Genomic DNA, 25,346 nt, shown 5'->3' with positions numbered 1-25,346 from the left:
AGAGAATGCTTCTTGAAGAAGGAGACACTTTTCATTTGAGAGGTGAGTGGTTGGCCGATTCAGAAGGTGGGATGAAGGGAGGGATTGCCCTGAGCTGAGACAGCCACAAGAAGGCTCTCTGAAGACATTTTAAGCTAGCTTTCAAGTTGGAGGAGTCAGAGAAGATGCTGGAAGAGGCAATTAAATAAAAAGGATTTTACTGAAAAGTAATACAGGAGATGACATTTGCCCTGGGCTTCGAGGGATGAGCGAGCAGTTCACCAGACAGAGGAGGGAAGAGAGGAACGACCACAGAAAAGGCTTCCCCAAGCAAGTGGGAACTTCCCGGCTTCCTGCCCACTCTCTAAGATCCGAGATTCAGGATTTGAGCGTCCCACGGCGTAGACGCTCGGGATCCTGCGGTGGCGGCCAGGCAGTTCCGATTTCCCAGTCTGGGGTGGCCGCAGAGCGGGCTCGGCCGAAGGGACTGAGGCTCGGGTTTGCGGAGCGGGCTGGCCGAGCTGAATGCTTTATGTCGGAATCCACCAATGGGATGGCGGCCCTCGGTTGCCAGGGCTACGGAGGGGGCGGCCGAGCGGAGGCGGAGCCTGGGCGCCAGGGGCGGGGCCTGGGCGGGGCTTATATAAGCGAGCGGCGGGCGGAAGGCGGGGCGTGGGGGTCGGTGGCTGCTAGGCGGGCGGGGCGCAGGCCGCGGGGCCCGAGCCGGGGGGAGCGAGCGAGCGGAGGCGCCGAGGATCCGATTCACTCGCTTGGGAGACCTATGGGCCGAAGCCGTGTAAATGCGTTTTAAGGCGAGTGCGGGGAGTGGCTCCGGGAGCCTCGGGGAGCGGGCGCCCCGGGCGCCAATGCTGACCGGCCCCCGGCCCCTCTTGCCTCCTCATAGCAGGGGCCTCGGCTCCGCAACTGCCACTCCTCCTCGGGGTGTTGCACAAGTTTCGAGGTCACCGGCGAGCCCCCCTAGCAGCACGCCTGTCTCTGGCCCCCGCGAAGGAGGACGGGGCTTGGTAAGGGGGTGTGTTGGGGGGCGGGACCTCGGCCCTGCACTCGGGGGTGCTCACCGGGACAGAACCTCAGCCTTCGGTTCTCGCCCGAGAGCCCGCGGCCCCCACCCACCATGTGGCGCCCCCATGCACGCTTAGAATTCCAGCACGTCAGGCCCAGCCCGGCCATTTACAAATGGTGAAACTGAGGCTCCGAGAGGGGATGGGGTGTATCCAAGATCACGCAGCAGAGAGCGAACTCGAACCTAAGCTCCTGCTCTTGGGCTGAGACTCCTCGGCCCGGCCACCAGCGGCTTAAGTGGGCGTGGTCAGGACTGGGGAAACTTACCCACCCGAGCTTCTTGGCTTCCCCCAGCCCCCCATTCTTTCCCTTTTTACTAAAACCCGAATTTCAGAATTAGAAAGGATCTCCAAAAGAATCCATCCATTTTACAGATGGGGAACCTGAGGTTCAGGGAGGCAATGAAATCTAGGCATTAATGCTTTGTCCCAGTCCAGGAATCCTGATCGTCCCCACCCTTCTCAGTGAACCTAAGCTCCCTAGGCTTGTGCTGGGGGCGTGGTGTGACAGGACTGGGCATCCTGGCCTGGGCAGCGGAGGCCAGCCCCCCAGCACCTGCCTCCCTCTCCTCCCGCAGTGTGTTGCATACTTTCTAAGGCGGCAGCGGCGGCGGCAGCGGCAGCAGCAGCAGCAGCAGCAGCAGCTGCGGCTCCATCCAGCCCATCGGCTCCTCCTCCTCGGCATGGCTGGCTACCTGAGTGAAACGGACTTCGTGATGGTGGAGGAGGGCTTCAGCACTCGAGACCTGCTGGAGGAGCTCACTCTGGGGGCCTCACAGGCCACCACGGTCAGGGGCTGGGAGTGGGGGGTGGGTCCCCTGTTCCCTGTGCCAGCGCAGCTGCCTCCTCTGAAAGGGCCCCCAGGGCCCACGTCTTCTTCTTTTTACTTATTCGGTATTCAGTCCTTGCCATTTGCAAGAGACAGGCTCATATTGTCCCCATTTCCTGGTCCTTGCCCGTGAAGCTGCCCCTCTTGTGTTCCCTGCCTTGATGAACAGCACCTCCATCATCCACCCAGCCCTCTAGGTCAGAAACCTGGGAGTCCTTGCTTTCCTCCAACATCCAGGCATCACCAAGCTCTGTGAATTCCACCTCCTTAAGTTACCCTTCAGTGCGCTCTTCTGGAACCTCTCTTTGTACTTCAGGCCTCATCTCTCTAAAGGCCCCCTAACCTCCCTGCCTCATCCCATCCCCTCCAACTTTATCACAGCCCTGCTCAAAATCAGAATTCTTTGGCAGTGCTCCACCACCTGCAGGATCAAGTCAGAACCCCTCTGCCTTCATAGCCCCACTTCTGGCTTTTCCCACAGTGTGTGTTATGCTCCAGCAGAGCTGACCTACTCTACGCGTATTTCCCAGTGATGCCATGTGCTCTATTACCATGCCTTAGCCCAGGCTTTTCCTCTCCTGGACCACCCTTCTCCCAGCCTCTCTCCCTCTTACCTATCTCTACTCACTGCTTATTACTCGTCAGTGTCACCTTTTCCTAATTGCCCCAGGCCGATTTTGTATTTTCTTTCACCATGGCCCCCACCGCATTTTGTAGAAAGTCCTATCTAGCATTTATTGAATGAGCTTGTAATTGCTTAAGGGGTTTGTTCTCTTCCAGACCCAAGCCCCCTCAGGGCCAAAGCCCTGTCTGGTCATCTCTGTCCCCTAGCATAATGTCAGACAAGTGGGCATCAGTAAAAAAAAAAAAGTATTGCATAAAAGGGAAACTGAGTCTCAGGGAAGGTTTAAGTAACGTGGTCTCACCCAGAGCCTCATAGATATTTGGCCCTCAGCAAATCTGTGATGACCCATTGTCCACAGGCCTGGGTTGCAATGGCCGTGGGACTACTCCAAGGCTTTCTTGAGCACCTATATGTGAAAGGCAGTGGCCATATGCTGTGACTTTGGCCTTCTGGGAATTTATCTTTTTCTGGAGAAGACGGACGTATATGCTGTTCTGATACCTCGGAACATGTGCAAAATGCAGTGGGAGCAGGAAAGGCAGAGTTGCCTTATTGGTTGGGGGAGGTGGCATTCGAGCTGAAACTTGAAGGTAGAATAGGAATTTGCCAGACGCAAGCAGGGGAAGGGTATTCTGTGTGGAGGGCATGGTGGGTCAAAGGTGGGGAGGTGGGAAAATGATCCAGCCTGCAGCCAGGGCTTGAAGTGCAGAGGATGGAGGGACTGGAGCTGGATCACAGAGCCTCGAAGGAGGCTGAGGGGGTTGCCTTCTGTCCTGTAGGCTGGGGGAGCCCCCGAGAATTTTAGAGCAGGGTAGCTTCACGGCTAGAGCCGAGCTTGGGCAGCTCCTTGGGGGGACAGTGGATGACATGCACCAGGAAGGAGCTGGGTGGGGTCTCACATTCACCCCTCTTGTTGTGCAGGACGAGGTCGCTGCCTTCTTCGTGGCCGACCTGGGTGCCGTAGTGAGGAAGCACTTCTGCTTTCTGAAGTGCCTGCCACGAGTCCGGCCTTTTTATGCTGTCAAGTGCAACAGCAGCCTGGGCGTGCTGAAGGTCCTTGCCGAGCTGGGGCTGGGCTTCAGCTGTGCCAACAAGGTGAGCCCCTGCCCCCCGCGGGTGCACTGACCCTCACTGCCTACTGAACACACACATGGCCTGGCTGGTGCGAGTGGGCCCTGGGGCGGGGGCGGGGCGGGGCTGGAGTGACCTCTGGGAAGGGCCACCCACTCAGGAGGGGGTTCAAAGGATGAGGGAGGGAGAAACGAGCCTGGAATTTGCCAGCCTTGAAGTTCCAAATTGGAACCTCGTGTGTCCCTGGGGAGATGGTTCTAGAAACATTTTGAAATGGAGGTTTCAAATTTCTTGGCATAGAACTATACATGGTATTCTTCTAATTAAAATAAAACAAAAGTACCCTTTTATCATTGGTTTTCTTTTCTCTTTTCTTTTATAATCTTCATGTGACTGTCCATTTTCTAAATTCATCCTTTTAGAGTTTCTTGTTGTTGCCAATTCTACTGCCTTTCTAATTTGATCAATGCTGTTGTCTTAATTCCCTGCTGCTCTCTTTAGATTTACTTTGCTTATTTGCTATCATTCTCTATCTATCGGCTGAGCTCCTATGATGTGCTAGTTGCAGTGCTAGGTAGGGCTGGGAAAACAGTGTTGAGTAAGGCACTTCTGCTGTCCTTGAGTTGATGCTTAGCATATCTATGTTCATTCTGTTCTTACTTGATAAAAGCCTTTAAGCTATAAAGTTTCCTCAGAGTACAGCTTTGGACATATTTATTCATTCAGCAAACATTTACTGAGCACCTACTGTGGGGCCATGGACTATTCTAGCTGGGGTTTTAGGAAGTGAACAAAGCAAGTAAAACAAAAAAAAGGCCCTTCCTTCATGGAGCTTGCTTTCTAAAAAACAAAGAAGTCAAACAATGAAAATCTACAGTATTTTAGGTGGTAAATGCTATGGAGAAAATTAAAATGGAAAGGGAAGTGGGGAATGTTGGGAGAGAGGATTGCGCTTTGGGACGATTTGGCCAGAGAAGGCTTCACTGAAATTTGACTACAGACCTGAAGGAAGCAAGGGATCAAAGTGTGTGGATAACTAGGGGAAGAGCCTTCCAGGAAGTGGGAACAGCAATTGCAAAGGCCCTGAGGTGGGAGTGTACCTGGTGGGTGTTGGTTTGTGATGTTGTCGTTACTGTTATTTTGTGAATTGTTAGTAATGATTGTTTGAGGGGAACCCCTTTTAAATCCTGGTTAGCAATATAGCTGGGTGTTGGGAGGAGAATTCTAGAAAGAATTCCTGGAGGAGAAAGGAGGAAAACTAGCCTGGGCAAGATGACAGGGCTGGTGGGATTCCAGGTGGGAGAGAGGTGTGCCCCCCTGGTGGGACGGTCAGACTGAGCAGGTTAACCTTATCACGCAGAGGGAGAGAGATGGACATTTTACAGTTGAGGAAGCTGGGGGCCAACTGTACGCCGCTCGCTGGTAGCGGAGCCAGGACGCTGGGCCTCTGCTCTGGGCGAGGAGGAAGGAGATCCTTTTCCGACCCCTTTGGCATGGGCTTGAAGAACAGCAGTGAACCCCACTGACTGGAGTCCTGTGCTTCTGGAAACTCAGAGGTGGGGCGCTGTGCTCAGCCCTCCAGCCTCAGGGGCTGGCTTCCAGGGGGCAGAGCTGTGGGGTGTTAGAGCTGAGAAAGCCCTAGAAGTCGGTGGGGACATTAAAAGCATCTACAGTTTGCTGAGTGCTTCTGTTGTGCTTGGTGCTTTGCCAAGTGTTTTCTGTACATGATCTCATCTGATTCTCGCAACCAGCCTGTGAGGTAATTATTATTACCCTGCTTCTGACGGCAGCCTGGCAGGAAGCATCTACCATAACGTAAGGGAGGCGCAGAGGTTGAGCCACCGGGAAGTGGTCGCTTGAGTATGGATTGATGAGGTCTCTGGCTCGATGGCTGCTGTCTTTTCCAAGGTCCTGGAGAGGGCATGGCTGAGCTGGGACTCGGCCAGTGTCGATTGCCCTTGGCTAACCACAAGGGCTGGGAGAGGCCAGGGCCCCCTCCCTGCAGGTGGGATCATGCAGCCCCCTTTGGTGCACTTACTGAGAGGTGGCTCCGGGGTGCACAGCTTTTCTTGGAAGGCCGAGGCTGCCCTCTTCTGGTTGGATATAGCTGGTGGCCACACTTCACAGCACCGTGCTGTGGCCAACATTGACTGGAAGGCCCAGGCAACGTGAGCTGAGTCTGGCTGCATACACACGCATCAGACAGACTCCAGGATCAACGGCATCCGCCACACCTTGCACGGGGCTTTGGTTCACCCACCTACTTTCCCAAGGACTTTATATCATCTCTCCTAGACCCAGCCTGTCCTCTCTTGCTGTCTCCCTCAGCATCCTCCCATCTTCAAAAGCCTTCCCTGGACACCACATTGTCCTCAGCACAATCCCCCGCTCCCTTTCCATGGCCAGATTGAGTTGTTTACACTCGCCTGTCTGCACTCACTTGTCTCTTTCTCTTAGCACCCACTCCTTAGGCCACTGCTTCCCGACCTTCACCCTCACTGTTCCAAGGAATCTTCTCTTACCAACGTCCTCAGTGATCGCCATGATCCAGTGAGCACTATATTTTAAATATTCATTTCAAATTATTCAAATGATACATTGATTCATTTGCAAGAAAAGAAAAGTAGGACAATCACCATGATGAGATGAGTTTGGTGGGTATATAGCATGTAAAAAATACTTACAAATATGATCCATAGAAAATATACAAAGTATCTCGTGATTTTGCAACAAAGTATAAAAGATAGTCATGTGGTCAGTACTGTGCCACAAGCAATAGCTCTAAAGGCAGCAGATCTGGAGATCTGCCCATTGATGCCTTTCGACTGATTGGGGACACTCCTTGGTCCTCTTATTGATCTGGCCCCCTCAACAGCTTCAGCAGTGACTTTTGTTGTTGTTGGTCGTTTTTTTTTCTCTTTGTGGTAAGAGCGCGAGATCTAGCCTCCTAACGCATTTCTAAGTGCGCAGTGCAGAGTTGTTAACTGTAGGCACCGCGTGCGGCAGACCTCTGGAACGCACTCCTCTTGCAGAACTGAAACTTTATACCCATTGAACAGCAACTCCCCATGTGCAACGTATTCTTTTAAACAAATATTCAACAGTAACATCTGCTGTTAGTTTTAAAGACTTCGGAAGTATGTAAAATGAAAGTGAAGGCCTGCCCCGCCTCACTGGGGCCTCTCACGGTCGAGACCCCTCCCTCCAGACAGACACGAGTTGTAGGACAGGGTCACTTTGACAAGAATGGCATTTTAATCTATGTCCTGTGCCGCCCCTTCTGGAGACCTTGTCTGTCCTCACCTCTCTGCAGATCCTGGCTCTTCCTGCTCTCTAAATGGGAGAGTGCCTCTGGATTCTCTCTCTTGTAAAAGCTCCCTCTTCTTAGGGAATTTCATCTCCTCCCATGGCTTTAAATGCCATCGATATGCCACCACCTCCCACGTTTTGATCTGCAGCCCAGACTTGTATATCCAGCTGCTGACTTGCTACGCCGGGCTGCCTGGAACCCAGTGTGTTCAAACATTCTCATGATCTCCCCCTTTCCTTCGAGAAGGGCCCCTCCGTCTGCTGGGTGTGGATGGAGGCCCCTCATACATCCTCGCCCCTCATCCCCACGTGCAATCCATTACCACACTTGCCAGCCTACCCCCAGGACGCATCTCGTGCTCCCTTCTAGCTCAGCCTGTTATCTCTCCCAGGGGGATTGTGACCGGTCTCCCCAGAACCCTCTTGGGCCCTTCCTCCGTCCGTTTTCAGGAAGCAGCCAGCATGATGCACATTGTTAGACCTGGTATTTAAAATGCAAATCGGACCATGTCATTTCCCTTCTTGAAACCCTTCTGTTTCCCATCACTCGCAGGGTGAACTATAAATCCACGTCAGCTTCCTGGTTTCCCTGTTAGCTCCGCCCACCTCCCTCCAATCTCCTTTTTTTTTTTTTTTTTTTTTTAAGATTTTATTTTTTTCTTTTTTCTCCCCAAAGCCCCCTGGTACACAGTTGTATATTCTTCGTGTGGGTCCTTCTAGTTGTGGCATGTGGGACGCCGCCTCAGCGTGGCCCGATGAGCAGTGCCATGTCCGTGCCCAGGATTCGAACCAACGAAACACTGGGCCACCTGCAGCGGAGCGCGCGAACTTAACCACTCGGCCACGGGGCCAGCCCCAGCCTCCAATCTCCTCTTGCCACACAGCGCTCACCCGTCGTCGGGCCGCTCCAGCATTCTCCATCCCTTGCTCAGGCCGAGCACCTTCTTGCCTGAGAACCCCTGCTCAGGCTGCCTCCTCTACCAGAAACGTTCTTTCCTTCCCTCTCTGCCTGGCGAGGCCTCCTCCCTTCACCGCTCCACCCAGGGCTCCCCATCCCACGTTCTCTAGCATCCTGTACTTAGTCTTCACGGCCCTTATCCATTTGTAATTCTATCTTGATTCAGTGTCCATTTGTCCCTGCCTGTCTTCGCCACCAGCCTGACAGCACCACGGGGTCAGAGACCTTGTCTGCCTCCCTCACCACTCGTTTTCATTAGCACCTATCAGAGGGCCTGGCAACTCAACAGATGCTCAAAAAATACTTGTCTAGTCAGCACTGAGGTTGAGTTCTCCATTTTAGGACCGTGGTTAAGAGCCGGTGTGCTAAAGTCTGACAGTCCTGAGTTAGAATTCCAGCCGTGCCACCTCCAAACTGTGTGACTTTGGACAAGTCGCTTAACCTCTCTGAGCCTGTTTCCTATCTCGTAAGATTATTACGAAGATTGAGTGCAAATGTATATGAAATATTCATTGCAATGGCTGGCCTATGGTAATCCTTCAATGAATAGCAATGGCTATTATTGAAATATTGATAATCAAAGCTAAACCCAGGCTCCGAGTGCAGCCACTGCTTCCTCTTCCCGCCTCGGGCTGGAGCAGGCGGCAAAGCATGTTTTCATATCCGCTCAGACTCCAGGGCTTTGGAAGCAAGCGGTGATGGCAGCAACTCCAGCTCTGGAGTTGGACCTCGTGCACCACTCTGCTCCTTACTGGCTGTGTCACCACAGGCAGGTGGACCTCTCTGAACTCAATTTTGCCCTCTCTGAAATGTGGCCAGTAAATATTTCACAGGATAGTTGTAGGCATCCCGTGAGATAATGCACAGAAATACCCAGTGCTGAAAAGCTGCAAAATTAAAAGGAGAGTCTTATTACAAACTCAGGAGGATGAAATGGCCCCGTATCTCCTACCGTGTTTCACACTGGCTCCCTCTCGACTTCCTGTCCTCCACCAAGGCGAGTGGGACCTGAGTTTGAATGTGGGCTCTGCCACCTCCTTGCTACGTGGCTTCTCTGAGCATCAGTTTCCTTCTCTGGAACGAAGCTCATACCCTTCTGACAGGGTTATCGTGCGGAGTAATAAAGTAGTGAGCCTAAAGCAAGGGTCGGCAGACCGTGCATGGCGGGCCCAATGCAGCCACTGCTGACTGTCAAGTTTTACTGGCTCACGGCCACGGTCGCTCACCTATGCGTTGTCTGTGGCTGCTTTGGTGCTACACTGGCAGTTGAGGAGTTGTGACAAACTGTATGGCCTCCGAAGCCTACACTGTTTACTCTCTGGCCCTTTATACAGGAAGTCTGCCAGCACATGATATAAAGCCTCTCACTCGGTACCCGCTTATGGTAGGTGCTCGGTGACCGTGGTTGCTCTCACCATCCTCATCCTCACTGCACCATTAGTGCAGCAATGGGGTGGAGCCGTACTCTGTAAAGGTGGGAAGAGGAGGCCCCCGGGGAGAGGGGCTTGCTGGAGTTCCCCAGCGCAGGGCCATGCACACAGCAGGCCTTCGATGTTGCATGGCCTGTGTCAAAAAGACTCTTGGTCTGGTGAACTTTCTAATACATCGAGTCATATTCTCTAAACATGTCTATCCTCCAGGAAAACGTGTTAGAAGCCTGTTGTCAGGGCCACCGTGAGTCCATATAGTGCCTTCGTGTGAATTAGAAAATGTACCTCTTCCTTAAGACGCTCAATTGTTTAAATAAATATACTGATTGTGTTAGAATGAGATGCTTTACTGCCAGGAAGTTGTAATAAATATAGAAATCTACCATGTGTTCTCTGTGAATGAGATACCCCTTTCCCCCAAATCAGGATTGTGCAGTATACCACCTGCACAGCTGTACGCGCCAGCCCTGACTGTCAAAGAATGGTGAATCAGCACAAGTCCTGATTTTTGTATATCTGTTGTCTAAAAGTGAGGCCCACTTCTTATGGGACCTCCACAGGCATAGCTATGACTTTGCCTCTCATCTGTGCTTTCTTGGTCTCCATGGGCCCAGCCGGCCCTGGTGCCTCCTTATCACCACCTTTGGGACCCCACAGGCAGAGATGGAGTTGGTCCAGCGTATTGGCGTCCCTGCCAGTAAGATCATCTACGCCAACCCCTGTAAGCAAATTGCACACATCAAGTATGCTGCCAAGCACGGGGTCCGGCTGCTGAGCTTTGACAACGAGATAGAGCTGGCAAAGGTGGTAAAGAGCCACCCCAGTGCCAGGTAAGCTGAGAGCCACTCGTGTGGGGAGGCTGGGATGAGTGTGAGGGTGGAGGGGGTGAGTTGGGGCAGACCCTGCTCTGGACCCGGCCGTGGTCACAGGAGGTTGGGCTGGGCACTCCTGGACTGGACTCAGATAACAGGGTCTGACTAGAACAAAGGCAGAAATAACCGATTACGGCCCAGGCAGAGCAACACCCATGGTATTACGGAGGTCAAAGTCACGGCCGAGAGAGCGAAGAGGGTGGTCAGGAAGGCTTCAAGAGGAGGTGGCATTTGAAGTGGGCCTTGAATAGTGACCAGAATCTGGGGAGGGCATAAACAGTGCATCAGAATCAACTGCATAAGCAAATGCGTGGAGGTTGGAGACAGCGCGGGGCACTTGAGGGGTGAGCAGAAACATACCATGTGAGGGGGCTGAGGGAGACTGTGAATGATGCTGGTCAGGGGGCAGGGACCTGATGCAAATGGCCTTTGGAAGGGGTCAGGGCTGCACGTTCTGCTCAGGCTGTGGCTCCCACGTGGTCACTTGACACCCTGGGGATATCAGGGAGGGGCCTTGGGGTGAAGAGGAGGCTGGGTGGTGGGCTACTCTGGTTCACCCAAAGCAGCTTCCGATTTGTCTGTTTTACATGCTGTTGGAGTTCTCAATAAGGCTGTGTTTAAAAAATGGTTGCCCTTATCCAAGAAAAGTCGGAATAGCCTGGCGGGTGTAGAGGCTGATTCGGAGGAAGTGGCGCTGCCCAGGGGAGAACTGGGGAGGTCGGGACCAGGGCAGGGGCCGCAGAGATGGGCCCAGGGATGCTTAGGGAATGGCTTGGAGGTTGACTGGCTGTGCAGGGAGAGGAAGAGGTCAGAGAGCCTGTGGGGTTGGGCAGCTCTGAGCCACATGGGTTCACCCCCCTTTGCTCAGACAAGATGCAGCTGGGGGGGACGCGGGGCCCACCTGGCAGAGGTGCGCTGCGTGTCTCCCCAGGATGGTTCTGTGCATCGCCACCGATGACTCCCACTCCCTGAGCCGTCTGAGCTTCAAGTTTGGAGCGTCTCTGAAATCCTGCAGACACCTGCTTGAAAACGCCAAGAAGAGCCACGTGGAGGTGGTGGGTGTGAGGTGAGCGCCTGGAAGCCCCACCATCCCCCTGACGCCAGGCCCACTGCCTCCTTCCCAGGAATTAACCGATTCTGTATGAGACCTCCCCCAGGGCCTCCGAGGAGGGCCTGCCCTGGGACTGGAATTCTGCCATTTGCGAGTTTTCTCTCTTTGGAAAGAAGGTTTGGAGTGTCCAGTGGTCCCAACTCCCTAATCCTCAGAAGGGTTTGTCCCAGGAAGTTCTAGGAGGGACCTGGCTTTGCAGGAGTTTTACCAGCCTGAGGCCAAAGGTTGTGCAGCCGCCCCTCTGCTGTGCCGCTTTTCTTACAGGAATATGGAAGAATCGCCATAGCAATGTTGCAACAATATAGCTGTCACTCATTCTGTACTTCGGATATGCCGGGCACTCTGCTAAATGCTTCATGTACATTATCCCGCAGCCTTGTAGGATCTTATCCCCAGTTTAGAGATAGGCAAACTAAAGCATAGGCAGGTCCCACTGCTGACCGAGAGGTCCATCCAAATCTGGCTCACTCCAGGGCCCTGGCCCTCATCCCAGGAGGCTCAGCCCCAGGGGCAACGTGGAGGGATGGGAGCGCCACAAGTGCCAAGGGACCTTGGATCTAGTCTCCTGTCCACTCCTCACTTGCCACATGGCCCTTGGCAACCCATTTGACCTTTTAGGCCTCCAGTCACTACATCTGTAAAATGGGCACTGTGTCCAATGTTGCTCCTGGCTGGGGCTGACGCGCTGGCACCCGGGGCCCTGCAAGTAAGCCGGGGCTCTTCCTCCGTTCCCAGTTTTCACATTGGCAGTGACTGTCCTGACCCTCAGGCCTATGCTCAGTCCATCGCAGACGCCCGGCTTGTGTTTGAAATAGGCGCCGAGCTGGGCCACAGGATGCACATCCTGGACCTTGGGGGCGGCTTCCCTGGAGTGGAGGGGACCAAAGTGAGATTCGAAGAGGTAACTTTGGGCGGGAAGTGTCGCATTGGGCTCTGTGGGGGTGGGGCGGGGGATGGGGGCAGGGAGGGTTCTAATGACCACAGGCGGCCGCTGTGAGCGGGTCCCATGTGCTGCATGCTGTGCGTGGTGCTCTACCTGGATTATCTTATTATTAACCTATGTTACAGCTGAGCAAACTGAGGCTCCTAGAGGTTGTGTCACTTCCTGAGTCCACGGCAGAGCCAGCTGCACACCCAGCTCTGCCTGACTCCAGCCCACACACGTGAGGCTTAACCAGGCCATATATGTAAAAGTCCGAAGGCTCTTGGAAGGTCTTGGTATGCCCTATTCACTCTCAGGTGGGCTGATGAGAGATCAATGGGCGGGCAGGGGGAGGAGAAGCCAGCCTTCTATTCACTCCCAGTCCGTCTGTCTCCTTCCCGTCTGGGAGATGAAAGCAAGAAAAATGTGTCATTGTAATCCCCACTCCAACCACTAGGGGCCGTTTCTTCTTAGTAGGAGGCTCGTCTTGGACTAGTGTTCACATCTAGGAACTGACCCTAAGAAAATAATCCACAATGGACACAAAGAGTTAGCTTCAAAGATGAGCAGTGCAGCATTGTTCATAATGCTGGACTTCCCTGCATTATGTCCAGCCTCCAGGAAGCCCAGTGGACTTCCCTGGTCCATCTAACACTCAGAGATTGGTTAAATTATGGTACCTTCTTATGATGAAAACGTTTACTCACATGGAGAGGTCATTCACAGTCTATTGAGTAAAAGAGGTTATAAAAACAGATAGAACTCTATCATGTAAATAATAAGAAATAGTGCTTGTATCAAAAAAGAATTAAAGGCACTCCTCCAAAAAGTTAACAATGATTAGGTTAATCTGGATGATAGAATTAGGGGTGATTTTGATCTTCTTTGTCCTTTTCTGTATTTTCTGTAGAAAATGTGTCCTTTAACAGATTGGTTATTTATGAAAGAAAGATACACATCAGGGCTTCTGGAATCTGAGTACTGAGTGTTATGTTAAGAGTGCCTCTTCCTATGGTGGGGGCGTCGAGGAGAGTGATTTACGCAAGCACGAGGGTCTTGACCCAGTTCTGTCTCCCGCCTACCTTCTTGGCCAACTGTCCGCAGTTACCAGCTGGGGCCTGAGCAGCTGCCAAGCCCTTCTTCCTGAAATCAAAGAAGCTTTCAGGAAATAGACTTGGAGCTGTACAACGTCTTCAGCGTAAACCCCACGTTCCAAATGTGTAATTGTGCTCCCATCCCCCCACCATCAGATCACTTCTGTGATCAACTCAGCCTTGGACCTGTACTTCCCGGAGGACTGTGGCGTGGACATCCTTGCCAAGCTGGGGCGCTACTACGTGACCTCGGCCTTCACCTTGGTCATCAGCATCATCGCCAAGAAGGAGGTTCTTCTGGACCAGCCTAGCAGGGAGGGTAGGTGCCAGGTGGGCAGCAGAGCCCTGTTTTTTTTCTGAGGCTAGGGACACTAGCTGGCTGAGCAGGGTCTGGTTTTAGGGGGTGGGGTAATCTGGAGAATAGGTCCTTGCTTTAGGGAAACTTGCAATCAAGTCCCCTCACCCCCAAGACACTTATTTAGCATCTTTTTTTCCTATGCATGTTCATATTTTATGAAGATTGAGATAAAAACAACCATAGGGAGAATATTTTATTAACCCCATTGTACAGATGAGGAAATTGAGAGCCAAGGAGAATACAAGGGAATCCCCTAATCGCTAGGAAGAGGTAAAGCCTGCCCCTGCCCCCATGTTTGTCTCCTCTTGAAAGGACAGGCTCTTCCTCGCCCAACTGCTTCTCATAACATAATGAAAGTAATTAATGACAACCTATATTTGTCTAAGCCCACTTTACATATGACAGAACATAGGCATGGAGAGGTTTGAGTCACTAGCCCAAGGTCACACAGCTGATAAGGGGCAGTGCTGGATTCAAGTTCAGGCTGGGCTGACTTGTGCCTTCTCGGCCCACACTGTCAACATCAGCGCTCTTCCCTGCCCTTCCAGAAAGATCAGTCCTCCCAGCAACCCCTTGAGTGAGAGGTGTCAGGGACTCTGATCTTAGGGCTTTGCCTTCTGTTCTGGGACCCCCAGGCAGGAGATCCTGAGCTCTGTGTGCTCATCCCCAGAGAATCCATACTGAGGGGTGGTGGGCTTTGGGTGGGCTGCTCTTCTGCCTTTGCTGGGGCATCAGGGGCTCAGATGCAGGCAGGGAGCATGTCCCGGGCAGAGACGCTCAGCTGCAAGGTGAGTGTGCACAATGCGGTAGTGAACCTCAGGTCACAGGAGGAGGCAGGACCCACCCCACAGTGGAGGAAGGGGCATCTTTCACTTCCGTAACCCAGCATCCTTGCCGAGCCCACCATCGTGCCAGCTCCCCACTCCCACCCCGCTCACATTGCTGCTTGTGCTGCCCCTGACTCCTCTCCTCCCTGCAGAGGAAAACAGTTCCGCCCCCAAGACCATCGTGTACCACCTCCACGAGGGCGTGTACGGAATCTTCAACTCGGTCCTGTTTGACAACACCTGCCCGACCCCCATCCTGCAGAAGGTGAGCCAACCCCACGGGCGCCTGTTTTCAATGGGTGTGTGTGTCTGTTGAATTAACATTTGTGTGTGTGTGTTTATCTAATTTTTAAAGTTAAACATATTAATTGTAGAAAATAGACAACAAGGATGAAGAAGGTGATCACCCATAAACCCACCACACAGACTCTTTGCACATGAGATTTCTTTTCAGTCTTTTAAAAAATATATTGTACTTTTTTTCCCATAAAGTTTGGATCATATTGATTTGTAACCTGCTTTTTTCCACTTAATATGAGGAGTAGCTCTTTCCATGCCATTAACTAATCTTTGACAACATGCTTTTTGATGACTACGTAGTATTTTAACCAATCTAACTAGTGGTTGGCCATTGGGTTTCCTGTTTTTGGGTGCAGGGAGTACATCTTGACATCCATCTCTGATCACCGTTCTGGGGTAAATTCCTAGAAGTAAAAGGAACAGCTCATCTTTAATGGATTTTTCCATATTCACAAGGCAACAGGAATAGACAAAGCGTTTCTCCCAGCCTGTAGAATCCAGCCCAGGATTCTTGAATGGGCCAGCAGCTTGAATGTGCATCCTTAAGAGGGAAAAGAAAATCAGACACACTGTTGTATTTTCATGTCTCCAGGCCTTTGTGAGTACGGTCCCTCTTCTGGAAGGAAACCTAAGTGTCTGACCAGCACCTACACCAGCACGAGTGCTCAGTAGGCATTTTTGTTCTTTTCTCCCTTTCCCTTCCATCTAACTTTTCAAGGCCCAATCAGATGTCGGCTCCTCTTGGTAGCTTTCCTGCCCCTTATCAACTGTGGGCAGAGGGAGCCCCTCCCTCCCTCCCCCCTCCCTCCTCCAGGCGCCTACGTGCCCACAGCTTGATGAGTCCTCATTCCACAGTGTCTGCATTGTTAAAAGTAGATAGGTCCCTTGTCTGAGTAAGCCTCCCTGATGTGCTCAGGAATTCACTTTTCTACTGTGATGTGCGAGCACTGCCTGCATTCTTGTGGTACCCCACATCCTGCTGCACCGAGAAAGGACCAGGCCAACCTCGGTCAGCCAAGTCCCAGCTGACACGGCAGGCAGCAGCTGCTCCCAGTTACTGTCCCCTCCAGTCCCCCTCTCCTTTCCAGTCCCCTCTTCTTGTTGTAAGCTATCCCTGACCCACTCCTCGTTCCCTTCATCAGCTCCTCAGATGAGCAGGACTGTGGTCCCAGCCCATTATCACGTCCCCTCCCCCCAGGGTCTCTGTTTGGATTAGTCTCCAGTTGGTGCTCCTGACACAGGCAGCAGGATGTCACTGACCCTCTTCGTGGTCTGTGCTGTTCCTCCTCTAGACGATGCCCAGGTTTCTTCCTTCAGGCTGTCAACCATTTACCAAGTCCTGCCACGTGACTAGATCCAGGGTAGGGCCCACAGTCTGGCAGTGGGGACAGACATCGTGTAGATGACAGCACACATCGTAAGTCAGCTACAGTTGCGCTGGGTCCCTCTGACGCACTCCCAGGGAAGGTCCCCTCTCTAGGACTTATGGCAGCTTTGCACCCCTCCTCTAACTCCCAGGGACTTTGTTTTTGGAGCTCAGGTATGGAAAGTGATATTAAACGTAATCTTTGGTTCAAGGTGTATTCCTCATCACTGGAGCATGCTTGGCCCTTTTTTATTTGTTTCTTTTTTTAAACAAAATTCAATAAATATTTGAGTACACTCAGTATGCCAAGCGCTCTGCTGAGGCTTGCAGACGGAGTAGGTGGGAAAGAATTGTCTGTGCCTTCGAAATACACACCTGCTGGGTAGACACCCGTGTATGTGTGTGTGTGTGTGTGTGTATGGGCGTGTGTGTGTGATGATTACAGATGCTACAACAGTGTCATGAGAAACGTACAGAACAAGTGTTATTGGAATTTTTTTCAAGAATATTTTAGCATGTATTTCTGAAAGAAAATTACTTTAAAGAATCACAACACCATTATCAAATTAAAAAATGAACACTTCCATAGTACCCCCATAGTATCATCCAGGCAGTGTTCAGATACCTGCAACTGCCTCATAAATGGTTTTCATAGTTGGTTTGCTGAAGTCAGGAGCCAAAGAAAGTCCACTGTTGCATTTGGTTGATTTGTCTCAACCTTTCAGTTTCCCCAACCTCTTTTTTTGTTGTTGAGGAAACTGAGTCGTTGGTCCTGCAGTTTCCCACATTCTGGTTTCCCTGCCGGTGAATTCCCTGGGTTTCCCTTTGGTGTTATTGAATGTGTATCCCCGGGCCCTGTATTTCTTGAAACTAGGTAGTTAGATGTAATGCTTTCACATTAAAGAAAAACCTGATTCCCAATCAGTTTTTGGATAAAAGTGCTTCATGGGAGGTCATGTCTTTGCTTTCTTTTCAGTGTAACAAGCATCTTTATCATTGTGCCGCCTCATCCCTCTGTCTCTACCCAGGCAAAGTAACCACTATTTTCACTCATGTGTTATCATTTTTTCATATAGTTTTTTTATTGTAGCAAGAACACAACATGAGATCTACCCTCGTGACAGATTTTTCAGTGTCATACGGTACTCTTGTCTACAGGCACAGCGCTGTACGGCAGATCTCTAGAACTTACTCATGTCGCATAACTGAATTTTTTTTTTGAGGCAGATTAGCCCTGAGCTAACATCTGCCAATCCTCCTCTTTTTGCTGAAGAAGACTGGCCCTGAGCTAACATCCGTGCCCATCTTCCTCTACTTTATACGTGGGACACCTACCACAGCATGGCTTGCCAAGCGGTGCCATGTCCGCACCCAGAATCCGAAACTGCGAACCCCAGGCTGCCAAAGCGGAAGGTGCACACTTAACCGCTGCGCCACCGGGCCGGCCCGCATAACTGAAATTTTATACACTGATTAACAACTTCTTGTTTCCCCCTCCCCTCAGCCCCTGGCAACCATAATTCTATTCTTCGCTTCCATCAGTTTGACTATTTTAGATACTTCATATAAGTGGCATCGTGCAGTGTTTCTCCTTCTGTGACTGGCTTATTTCACTAGCATAATGTCCTCAATCTTCATCCATCTTGTTGCATATTGTAGGATTTCCTTCTTTTATAAGGATGAATAATATTCCATTGTATGTTTATACCATATCTCCTTTATCCATTCATCCATTGATGGACATTTGTTTCCCTATCTTGGCAATTGTGAACAGTGCTGCAATGAACACGGGAGCACTAATATCTCTCAGAGATCCTGTTTTCAACTCTTTTGAATAAATACCCAGAAGTGGGATTGCTGGATCATATGGTAGTTCTATTTTTAATTTTTCGAGGAACCTCCATGCTATTTTCCATAGCAGCTGCACCATTTTGCACTCTCACCAACAGAGTAAGAGGGTCCAATCTTCCACAACCTTGCCAACACATATTGTTGCTTGTTTTTCTGATAATAGCCATCCTAACAGGTGTGAAGTGATTATCTCAGTGTGGTTTTGATTTGCGTTTCTCTTATGATTAGCGATGTTAAGAAGCATCTTTTCATGTGCCTGTTGACCATTTGTATGTCTTCTTTCATATAGTTTTTATCACATCCAAATCTATTCCTAAAATGTATTTATAATTTATTTTACTTGTTTTTTACTTTACAAAAAGGGTGTTTAGATGTATGTAAACTTTTTGGACTTTTTAAAAAACTTAGTATCACAATCTAAGATTCATCAGCCCTGCTGCGTGTCTCTAAGGCTCCTTCCTTTGACTTCTGTAACACTGTTGGTGAATAGGCTGCAGTTTATTCGTCCACTCTCCTTTCAAGGCATTTGGACTGTTTCTAGGTTTTTGCTACTGTGACTACTGCCGCTGTGAATGTTCTTGTTCATGTCTCTGTGACACATGAGCGAGAAGTGGAATGGCTGGGCATAGGGTCTGTGAATGTTCAGCTTCATGAGATAGTGCCAGACTGTTTCCCAAAATGGTTGCACTGATGACAATCCCACCAGCAGTGTATAAGAGACTGGGTGGATCGACATTTTCCCCAACACTTGGTATTGTCAGACTTAAAAAATGTCCCCAATGGAATGGATGTAAAATGGTGTCTCGTACCTTAGCCTGCATTTGCCTGATCGCTAATGAAGCTGGCTATCCCTTTGCATATGTATTGGACAAACATGTTTCCTCTTCTCTCAGAGACTGTGTAACCTTCCCTTCAGCGGCTGCCCTTCATGTCTGAACTTCTTCACCAGTTGGCCTGCACTCAGTGCCCCTGCTCCCTCAGCTCCCAGACACCCTTCAGTCCTCTCCAGGCTGATATCCATCCCGCGGCTCCACTGAAGATGCTCTTGGAAGTCACTTCCATGTTGCCAGCCCAATGGTGGCTCTCCTGTCTTCAGCAGCTGATCTTCCTCCAACTTCGTGCTCCTGGCTTCCCTAACATCACTGCGGGCTTTGCCGCCTCCTCTGCCATTCCCACCTTGTCTCTCTGGCACTTTGTCCACTGCTCACCCTCTAAATGTTGACTGGCTCGGGCCTCAGTCCTTGATCCTCTTCTCTGTCTACATGCATTTCCTAGGTGAGCTCTTCCAGACTCAGGCTTTAAATATCTTCTGTACTCTCCTAATTCCCAAATTTATATCTCTATCCTGGACCGTATCCCTGAGCTCCAGACTCATGTATCCAACTACCCGCTTGACATTTCTGCTGGGTGTCTCACGGGCATCTCAAATTTAACTTGCTCAGAACTGAACTCTCGGTTCCCAGCCCAAAACTTCTTCCTTCCTCCAGTCTTCTGTCAGGAAAAAGCACTGCCAGCTAGCCAACTGTTCAAGATAAAAAAACTTTGGCATTATTCTCGATTCTTGCTTCCCCTCTCTTCCCACATGCAGTCCACCTGCAATTCTTAAGTCTAATTCCAAAATATGTTTGGAATCCATCTCATTTCTTCTCTGGCCCCATGCAAGGTACCCTCACCTCCTTCCTGGGCTACTGCAGGAATCACTAACTGGTCTTCTGGCTCCTACTCCTGGCCGCTGACTGTTTACTCTCTACACTGCAAAGTGATTTTTTAAAAACCCAAAGATCATGTCCCTCTTCTGCTTAAAGCCTTCCGTGGCTTCCCATTACTCTCAGAATAGAATCCAGAGTCCTCACCATGGCTGGTAAGGCTCCCGCCCATCTCTTCAGTCGCATCTCTCCCCACTAAACCCCTTGCTCACTGTCTGCAGCTACTCTGGCCTCCTTTCTGTTCCTGAAACACCTAAGCTCTTGCAGACCCAGGGGCTTTTGTATTCGCTCTGCCCAGGATGCTCTTCCACTCGCTCCTGAGATGACTTTCTTATTCTCTTCTGTTGCGTCTCAGCTCAGACGTCACCTCTCCAGGAAGACCTTTCCTGACTGCCCTCTCTACAGTGGGCTCGCCTCTCTCCATCAGATAATATCATCTGTTTACCCTATTTCTTTATTTTCTTGTTTTTGGTGAGGAAGATTGTCCCTGAGCTAACATTTGTTGCCAATCTTCCCTCTTTTTCTTGAGGAAGATTGTTGCTGAGTTAACATCTGTGCCCATCTTCCTCTATTTTGTATGTGGGATGCCACCACAGCATGGCTTGATGAGCTGTGTGTAGGTCTGCACTCGAGATCAGAACCCACGAACGCCAGGCTGCCGAAGTTATTTTCTCCATAATGTGTCAGAATCTTGTTTGTTTTTGTTTACTTGCTTATAGCCTGCCTTCCCCACCAGCACAGACTCTATGAGAGTAGCCACCTTGTCCAGTGGGTTCCCTTTGAGTTCCCAGCACCGGGCACAGTGTCTGGTACATAGTAGGTGCTCGAGAAATATTTGTTGAATGAATTATGAACGAGTGGATTGCCCACTATACTCTGAGCCCCTTGAGGGCAGAAACTGTTCACATCTATTTCCCCAGTACAGGAGTTGGCACACAGTAGGTACTTGGAATATGTCAGATTGAATTAATTTTTAAAAATTATGTAAGAAACCTAAAATCTAAAGGAAAAAAGAAAAAAACCCTCTGCAATCCTCTCTCCTAACATAACTCTGTTCATTTGTCTGTAACGTCACCCCTTCTTTTGCTGTACACATACAGTGTTACGTGGTTGCAAGCCTCATGTGTGGATTGGTGGCGGCTGAAGTCACCTTATTGTGGCAGGTGCTGTAGTGAGCACTTTACATGGCATTACTCTCTGTCTTCATGCGAATACTATAAAACGGATACTATTATCAGTCCCATTTTACAGATGAGAAACCCGAGGCACAGGGAGGTGAAGCAACTTGCTCCAAGTCACACAGTTAATAAAAGGTGGAATTTTTTAGCTGTGGACTATGAGCCCCTTGGGGGTAGGGTTCATGTCTTATTCATTTTTGATTATCTGTGTGTTGCCAGAGAGTAAGCTCTTAACTGCTTTCCTATAGAATTATTGCCTCTCTATAAAATGGCTCCATCATTAGGCATTTGGACATTGCTGGTTTTTGGTTATTCTTATTCAAGTTTTCATGAGTATTCCCTCTGCCTAGAATGTTCCGTTAGTCTCTCTGCATGGCTGGCTCAATGTACATGCTTAAAGTGTATTCCCTTTTCAAAACTCTTTTCTGAGGAGTCCCTGGAGTACGATTAACAGTAAAAAAAACAGCATTTTTAGGCCTCTTGATACATACTGCCAGATTGTTCTCCTCAAAGCTTGGACCAATATGCACAACTGTGTTCACTTCACAATAAGCTCACCAGCATTGCATGCTGTGACCTTTTTCTTATGGGCTAATTTATCTGAAATGGTACACCTCAGTGTTTCTTTCAGTTTTGTTTCTTTGACAAGGGTAAAGCATTTTTTTTGTTTATTGTTTTACTTCTTTTTTTTTTTTTTTAAAAGATTGGCACCTGAGCTAACAACCGTTGCCAATCTTCTTTTTTTCCCCCCTGCTTTTTTCTCCCCAAATCCCCCCAGTACATAGTTGTGTATTTTAATTGTGGGTCCTTCTAGTTGTGGCATGTGGGACATCGCCTCAACATGACCTAATGAGCGGTGCCATGTCCGCACCCAGGATCCGAACCCTGGGCCACTGCAGCGGAGTGCGTGGACTTAACCACTCGGCCACGGGGCGGCCCCTGTTTTACTCCTTTTGATGGCAATGTCTTTTTATATTCTCTGCTCACCTAATTTGGGAGGTCTTGAAGTTTTTTCTTACAAATGAAGATGAGTTTGCCTATGTATGTGTATTTCATATAATATTTGATATAAATATTTCTCAATCTGTTGGTTTATTATTTTAGTCTTATGATTCTTTGTTATTCTTTCATAGAAGTTTCAACATACTATCACGTCTCTTAACTAAGTGTGCTGTGATCAATAGCAAGGAAATTTGTCCCTTTCTGTCTTTTGTGCTCTGAGGTTATAGATTAGCTTTATTTTATGTGTTTTTTCCTATTATAGAAATAAAATGTTTATTGGAGAAAATTTAGCACAAACAATAAAATAAAATAATCCACTAATCCCACCATTCAGAGATCACTATTGGTTTTTTTGTTGTTTTGTTTTGGTTTTTTACTATTATTAAAATTTGCTTTGATTCTTTTTTTTTCTGCAGTGTCATAATGTACATTGTTTTTAACTTAAAAAATATATATCGTGGCATATGATTTTCTTTAAATATTGATATGTTAGGTGGACTTCTTATGTACAAACATTTTAAATGTTCACTGAATGGTCTAAAATGACATATATTTACGGTGTAAAGATGCAATTCCATAAATGTGTATTAGCACTTCACAAGTGCAAGGCATAGTTGGGTGTGGGGAGGGGCCCAGAGAGGGAAAGGACCATGAGGGTTTTGCAAGAATCTTGGGAAGCAAAATTCAACGTACAAGCTTCAGTCACCCCAGTCCATATGGAGATACGTTCCATCTGTTACCAAGATTGGGCTTTCTCCTTTGCCATTATATTTTTTTCTAGTTATTTATGGCTAAAAAAGTGTGACTCCAGGGGGCCAGCCCCATGGCCGAGTGGTTGAGTTTGGCACACTCTGCTTCAGCAGCCCAGGTGTAGTTCCTGGGTGCAGACCTACAACACTCATTGGTGGCCATGCTGTGGTGGTGACCCACATACAAAAAAGAGGAAGTCTGGCACAGATGTTAGCTCAGGGCGAATCTTCCTCAGCAAAAAAAAGAAAAAAAAGAAAAAAAGTGACTCTGTCTGGAATGTATTGCAATAGCACTTGTCAAGTGTGGGTCTGGTTAGTTCTTATCTTAAAAATTCTTAATGATATCTGATTCTTTTTTGTTTTATTTCTGCTTTGCCATACTGTACATTAGTTTTATTTTTTTTGCAACTCTCTCTAGTCTTTATCCTGTCCTTTTGATTATTTTTTCCTTTGCTCAGCCTATTCCACCCTGTTTTGACAACAGCTTTGTGCTGTGTTTATAAAGCTGGCAGGGGACCTTCTATTTCCAGCAATGTGGTAGTCTAGATACTCTGAACAGCCTCCCCACTGACAACAAAGAAAACTGTATCCTGACTTACAAGAAAGCAGGGGATCTTCAGCGGTCAAAAATTAAGTGAAAGCAGGAATCTCCATTTCACTTAGAGTACATGCCAGTCAACCCACCAGCCAGAGGGATTCTTTGAAAATGTAAGTCGAATCATGTCTCTCCTCACCTAAAACCCTGCTCTGGCTCCTGCCTCACTCCAAATTAAAGCCAAAGTCCTGAGGGTGGCTTCCAAGGCCCTTTGTGACCAGTCCCTGCCTCCTCTCTGACCGCATCCGTCACCACTCTCCCTCTTGTTTGCCCCGCTCCACTCACACCAGCCTCCTTGCGGTTCCTTCAGCTCACCAGGCACGTTCCTGCCTTAGCACCTTTGCACCGGCTTTCCCTCTGCCTGGGTCACTTTTCTTCCAAGTGCCACACTGCTTCACCCCTTCACCTCCTTTAGGTCTTGCTCAAAGGTCACCTCCTCAGTGGGGGCTACCCTGACACCTTGCACTTTATTTAATACCACAACCTGTCACTCCTCCTGCTCTATTCTTTCTTTTATTTGGTAGCACTCATTACCTTCTAACATAATACGTAATTTACTTCTTTATTTTGTTGTTTGCCTCCCTCCTGCTAGACTGTAAACCCCATGAGGACACTAGTGTGTCCCAAGCACACACAACAGTGGTTGTTCAAATATGTGTTAAATGAATTGACTAATTCAGAGAGAAAACCTACCTCTCAAGCTGGCTTTCTCTCTGGGGGTGTATGCTGAATCCTTGTAGCACTGATCTTCAGTGATGTAGCAGTGATCTTCTGTGTGTACCTAGGTACTAGTCAAGATGGAGAATCTGATAGGATCCCTCATCTAAAGCTGGGAACCCTCCCAAAGTACATCATCATTAGTTTAAGAGTAAACTAGGAAAAAACCCTGTCCCACAGAGGAAGATAGCAAGAAAAGTTGTCTGTCTTGATCTTGTTAGTGGTTGGAAAAGCGCAAAAAAATGAGAATTTACAACCGTAAGTCAGGACTTTCTTGGGTTTGTTGCCCAAATTCACATTAACTGTGTGGTCTGAAAAACCTCAAGCCTAGAATTTATTTTATCTTGCAGAAGCAAACACAAATTCTCTCTGGAGGAGGAATCCTCAACCTAGCCTTTTAATAATTCTCACAGATAAAGTTCCAAGGTACCTGAGCTCACAGTCAAAAAAATCACAAAACACAAAGAAACAAGTCACCATGAGGGGAAACCAGCAGAAGCAACAGACAGCAGAATCAGACCTGCAATTACTTCCTGTATTGGAATTATCAGATGCTAAAAATAAAAAATATTTACAGTGTTTAAAGAAATAGAAAATATGACCAAACAATATGCAAATATTTTGAAGATTTTAAAAAGGACTATACAGAACTTCTAGAAGTGAAAATTATGAAAATTGAAATCCACAGGGTAAGCAGGATTTTAGAGACAGCTGAAGAGACAATTAGAGAACAGGAAGATAGAGCTGAAGAAACTATGCAAATGTAGCATAAAGAAACAGAGATAGAAAATGAGAAAGACAAAGGAAGTGACTGATAGACTGAGAGAGTGTAATGTCTAATTGTAGTTTCAGAAAGAGAGAGTATCAGGATACAGAAACTACACTAGTAATTTCAATAGGGAAATCTTAATATAAAGAAGTGCTAACTTTAAAGAAGTTAAATTACTCAAAGGGGTAAGAGCAGTTATTACCCCTGGCAAGGGAGGGTGAACAAGGAAGAAACTTAGAGGAGGGCTCCTCGCTCCAAGGCTGAAATTGAAACCTTTGAGGAGAGGCTGTGACTATCACTGGGACACGCAGCCTATCAGTGGCACAGGAACTTCCAGAGGGGGCCCACCACAACCAAATCACGGGAGCAGCCTGCTGCTGAGCAGAGGGGATGCTTGCTGGAAGGTGTGGGCCAAGGCCAAACTGTGAGGGCCACTGAGATGAACGCTGCCTGACCCTCATACACTGAGCCATGGGTGGGCACACAGAAAATGGCATGCTAGACGAGGGAAAGTCCTTTCTTCCTGATATGTCCTTGCAGTGTTTGTCCAGCAACCTGTACTGACAAAGCCTAACACAGAATTAGCTGGAAAAGAAGAAATGTCTAGCTCCAGTATCTCAAAGCAGGGCAAAGAAGGGTGGATTTG

General features: G+C 49.0%; 1 protein-coding gene and 1 long non-coding RNA gene across 9 annotated transcripts in view; one reads left to right on the top strand and one right to left on the bottom strand.

The window, feature by feature from the left end:
- Window positions 1–598: 598 nt before the first annotated feature.
- AZIN2 (antizyme inhibitor 2) overlaps window positions 599–25,346 on the top strand; it is a 35,245-nt gene continuing 10,497 nt past the window's right edge. Inside the window, exons 1-10 of one of the 8 annotated variants that reach the window (XM_070595431.1) lie at window positions 647–791; window positions 884–1,004; window positions 1,640–1,849; window positions 3,437–3,610; window positions 9,941–10,113; window positions 11,087–11,221; window positions 12,002–12,167; window positions 13,439–13,601; window positions 14,620–14,732; window positions 17,110–17,996. In XM_070595431.1, the coding sequence (XP_070451532.1) occupies window positions 1,745–1,849; window positions 3,437–3,610; window positions 9,941–10,113; window positions 11,087–11,221; window positions 12,002–12,167; window positions 13,439–13,601; window positions 14,620–14,732; window positions 17,110–17,223 (1,143 nt within the window). In that variant the 5' untranslated portion in view covers window positions 647–791; window positions 884–1,004; window positions 1,640–1,744 and the 3' untranslated portion in view covers window positions 17,224–17,996. Of the gene's footprint in view, window positions 1,005–1,639; window positions 1,850–3,436; window positions 3,611–9,940; window positions 10,114–11,086; window positions 11,222–12,001; window positions 12,168–13,438; window positions 13,602–14,619; window positions 14,733–15,359; window positions 15,489–17,109; window positions 17,997–25,346 lie in introns of those variants that run through there. The other 7 variants (XM_070595440.1, XM_070595442.1, XM_070595423.1 and 4 more) reach the window with 7 other exon arrangements.
- LOC139079624 (uncharacterized) lies at window positions 17,191–24,052 on the bottom strand. Its single transcript, XR_011533383.1, has 2 exons — window positions 23,908–24,052; window positions 17,191–19,506 (listed from the first exon to the last, which is right to left on the bottom strand). It is a non-coding gene; the product is annotated as an uncharacterized lncRNA (long non-coding RNA).

This window comes from Equus przewalskii, chromosome 2 (genome assembly GCF_037783145.1).
Source record: "Equus przewalskii isolate Varuska chromosome 2, EquPr2, whole genome shotgun sequence".
NCBI lineage: Eukaryota > Metazoa > Chordata > Mammalia > Perissodactyla > Equidae > Equus > Equus przewalskii.
Note: the sequence above shows the minus strand (reverse complement) of the source record. Positions and strands in the feature narration are given on the sequence as shown.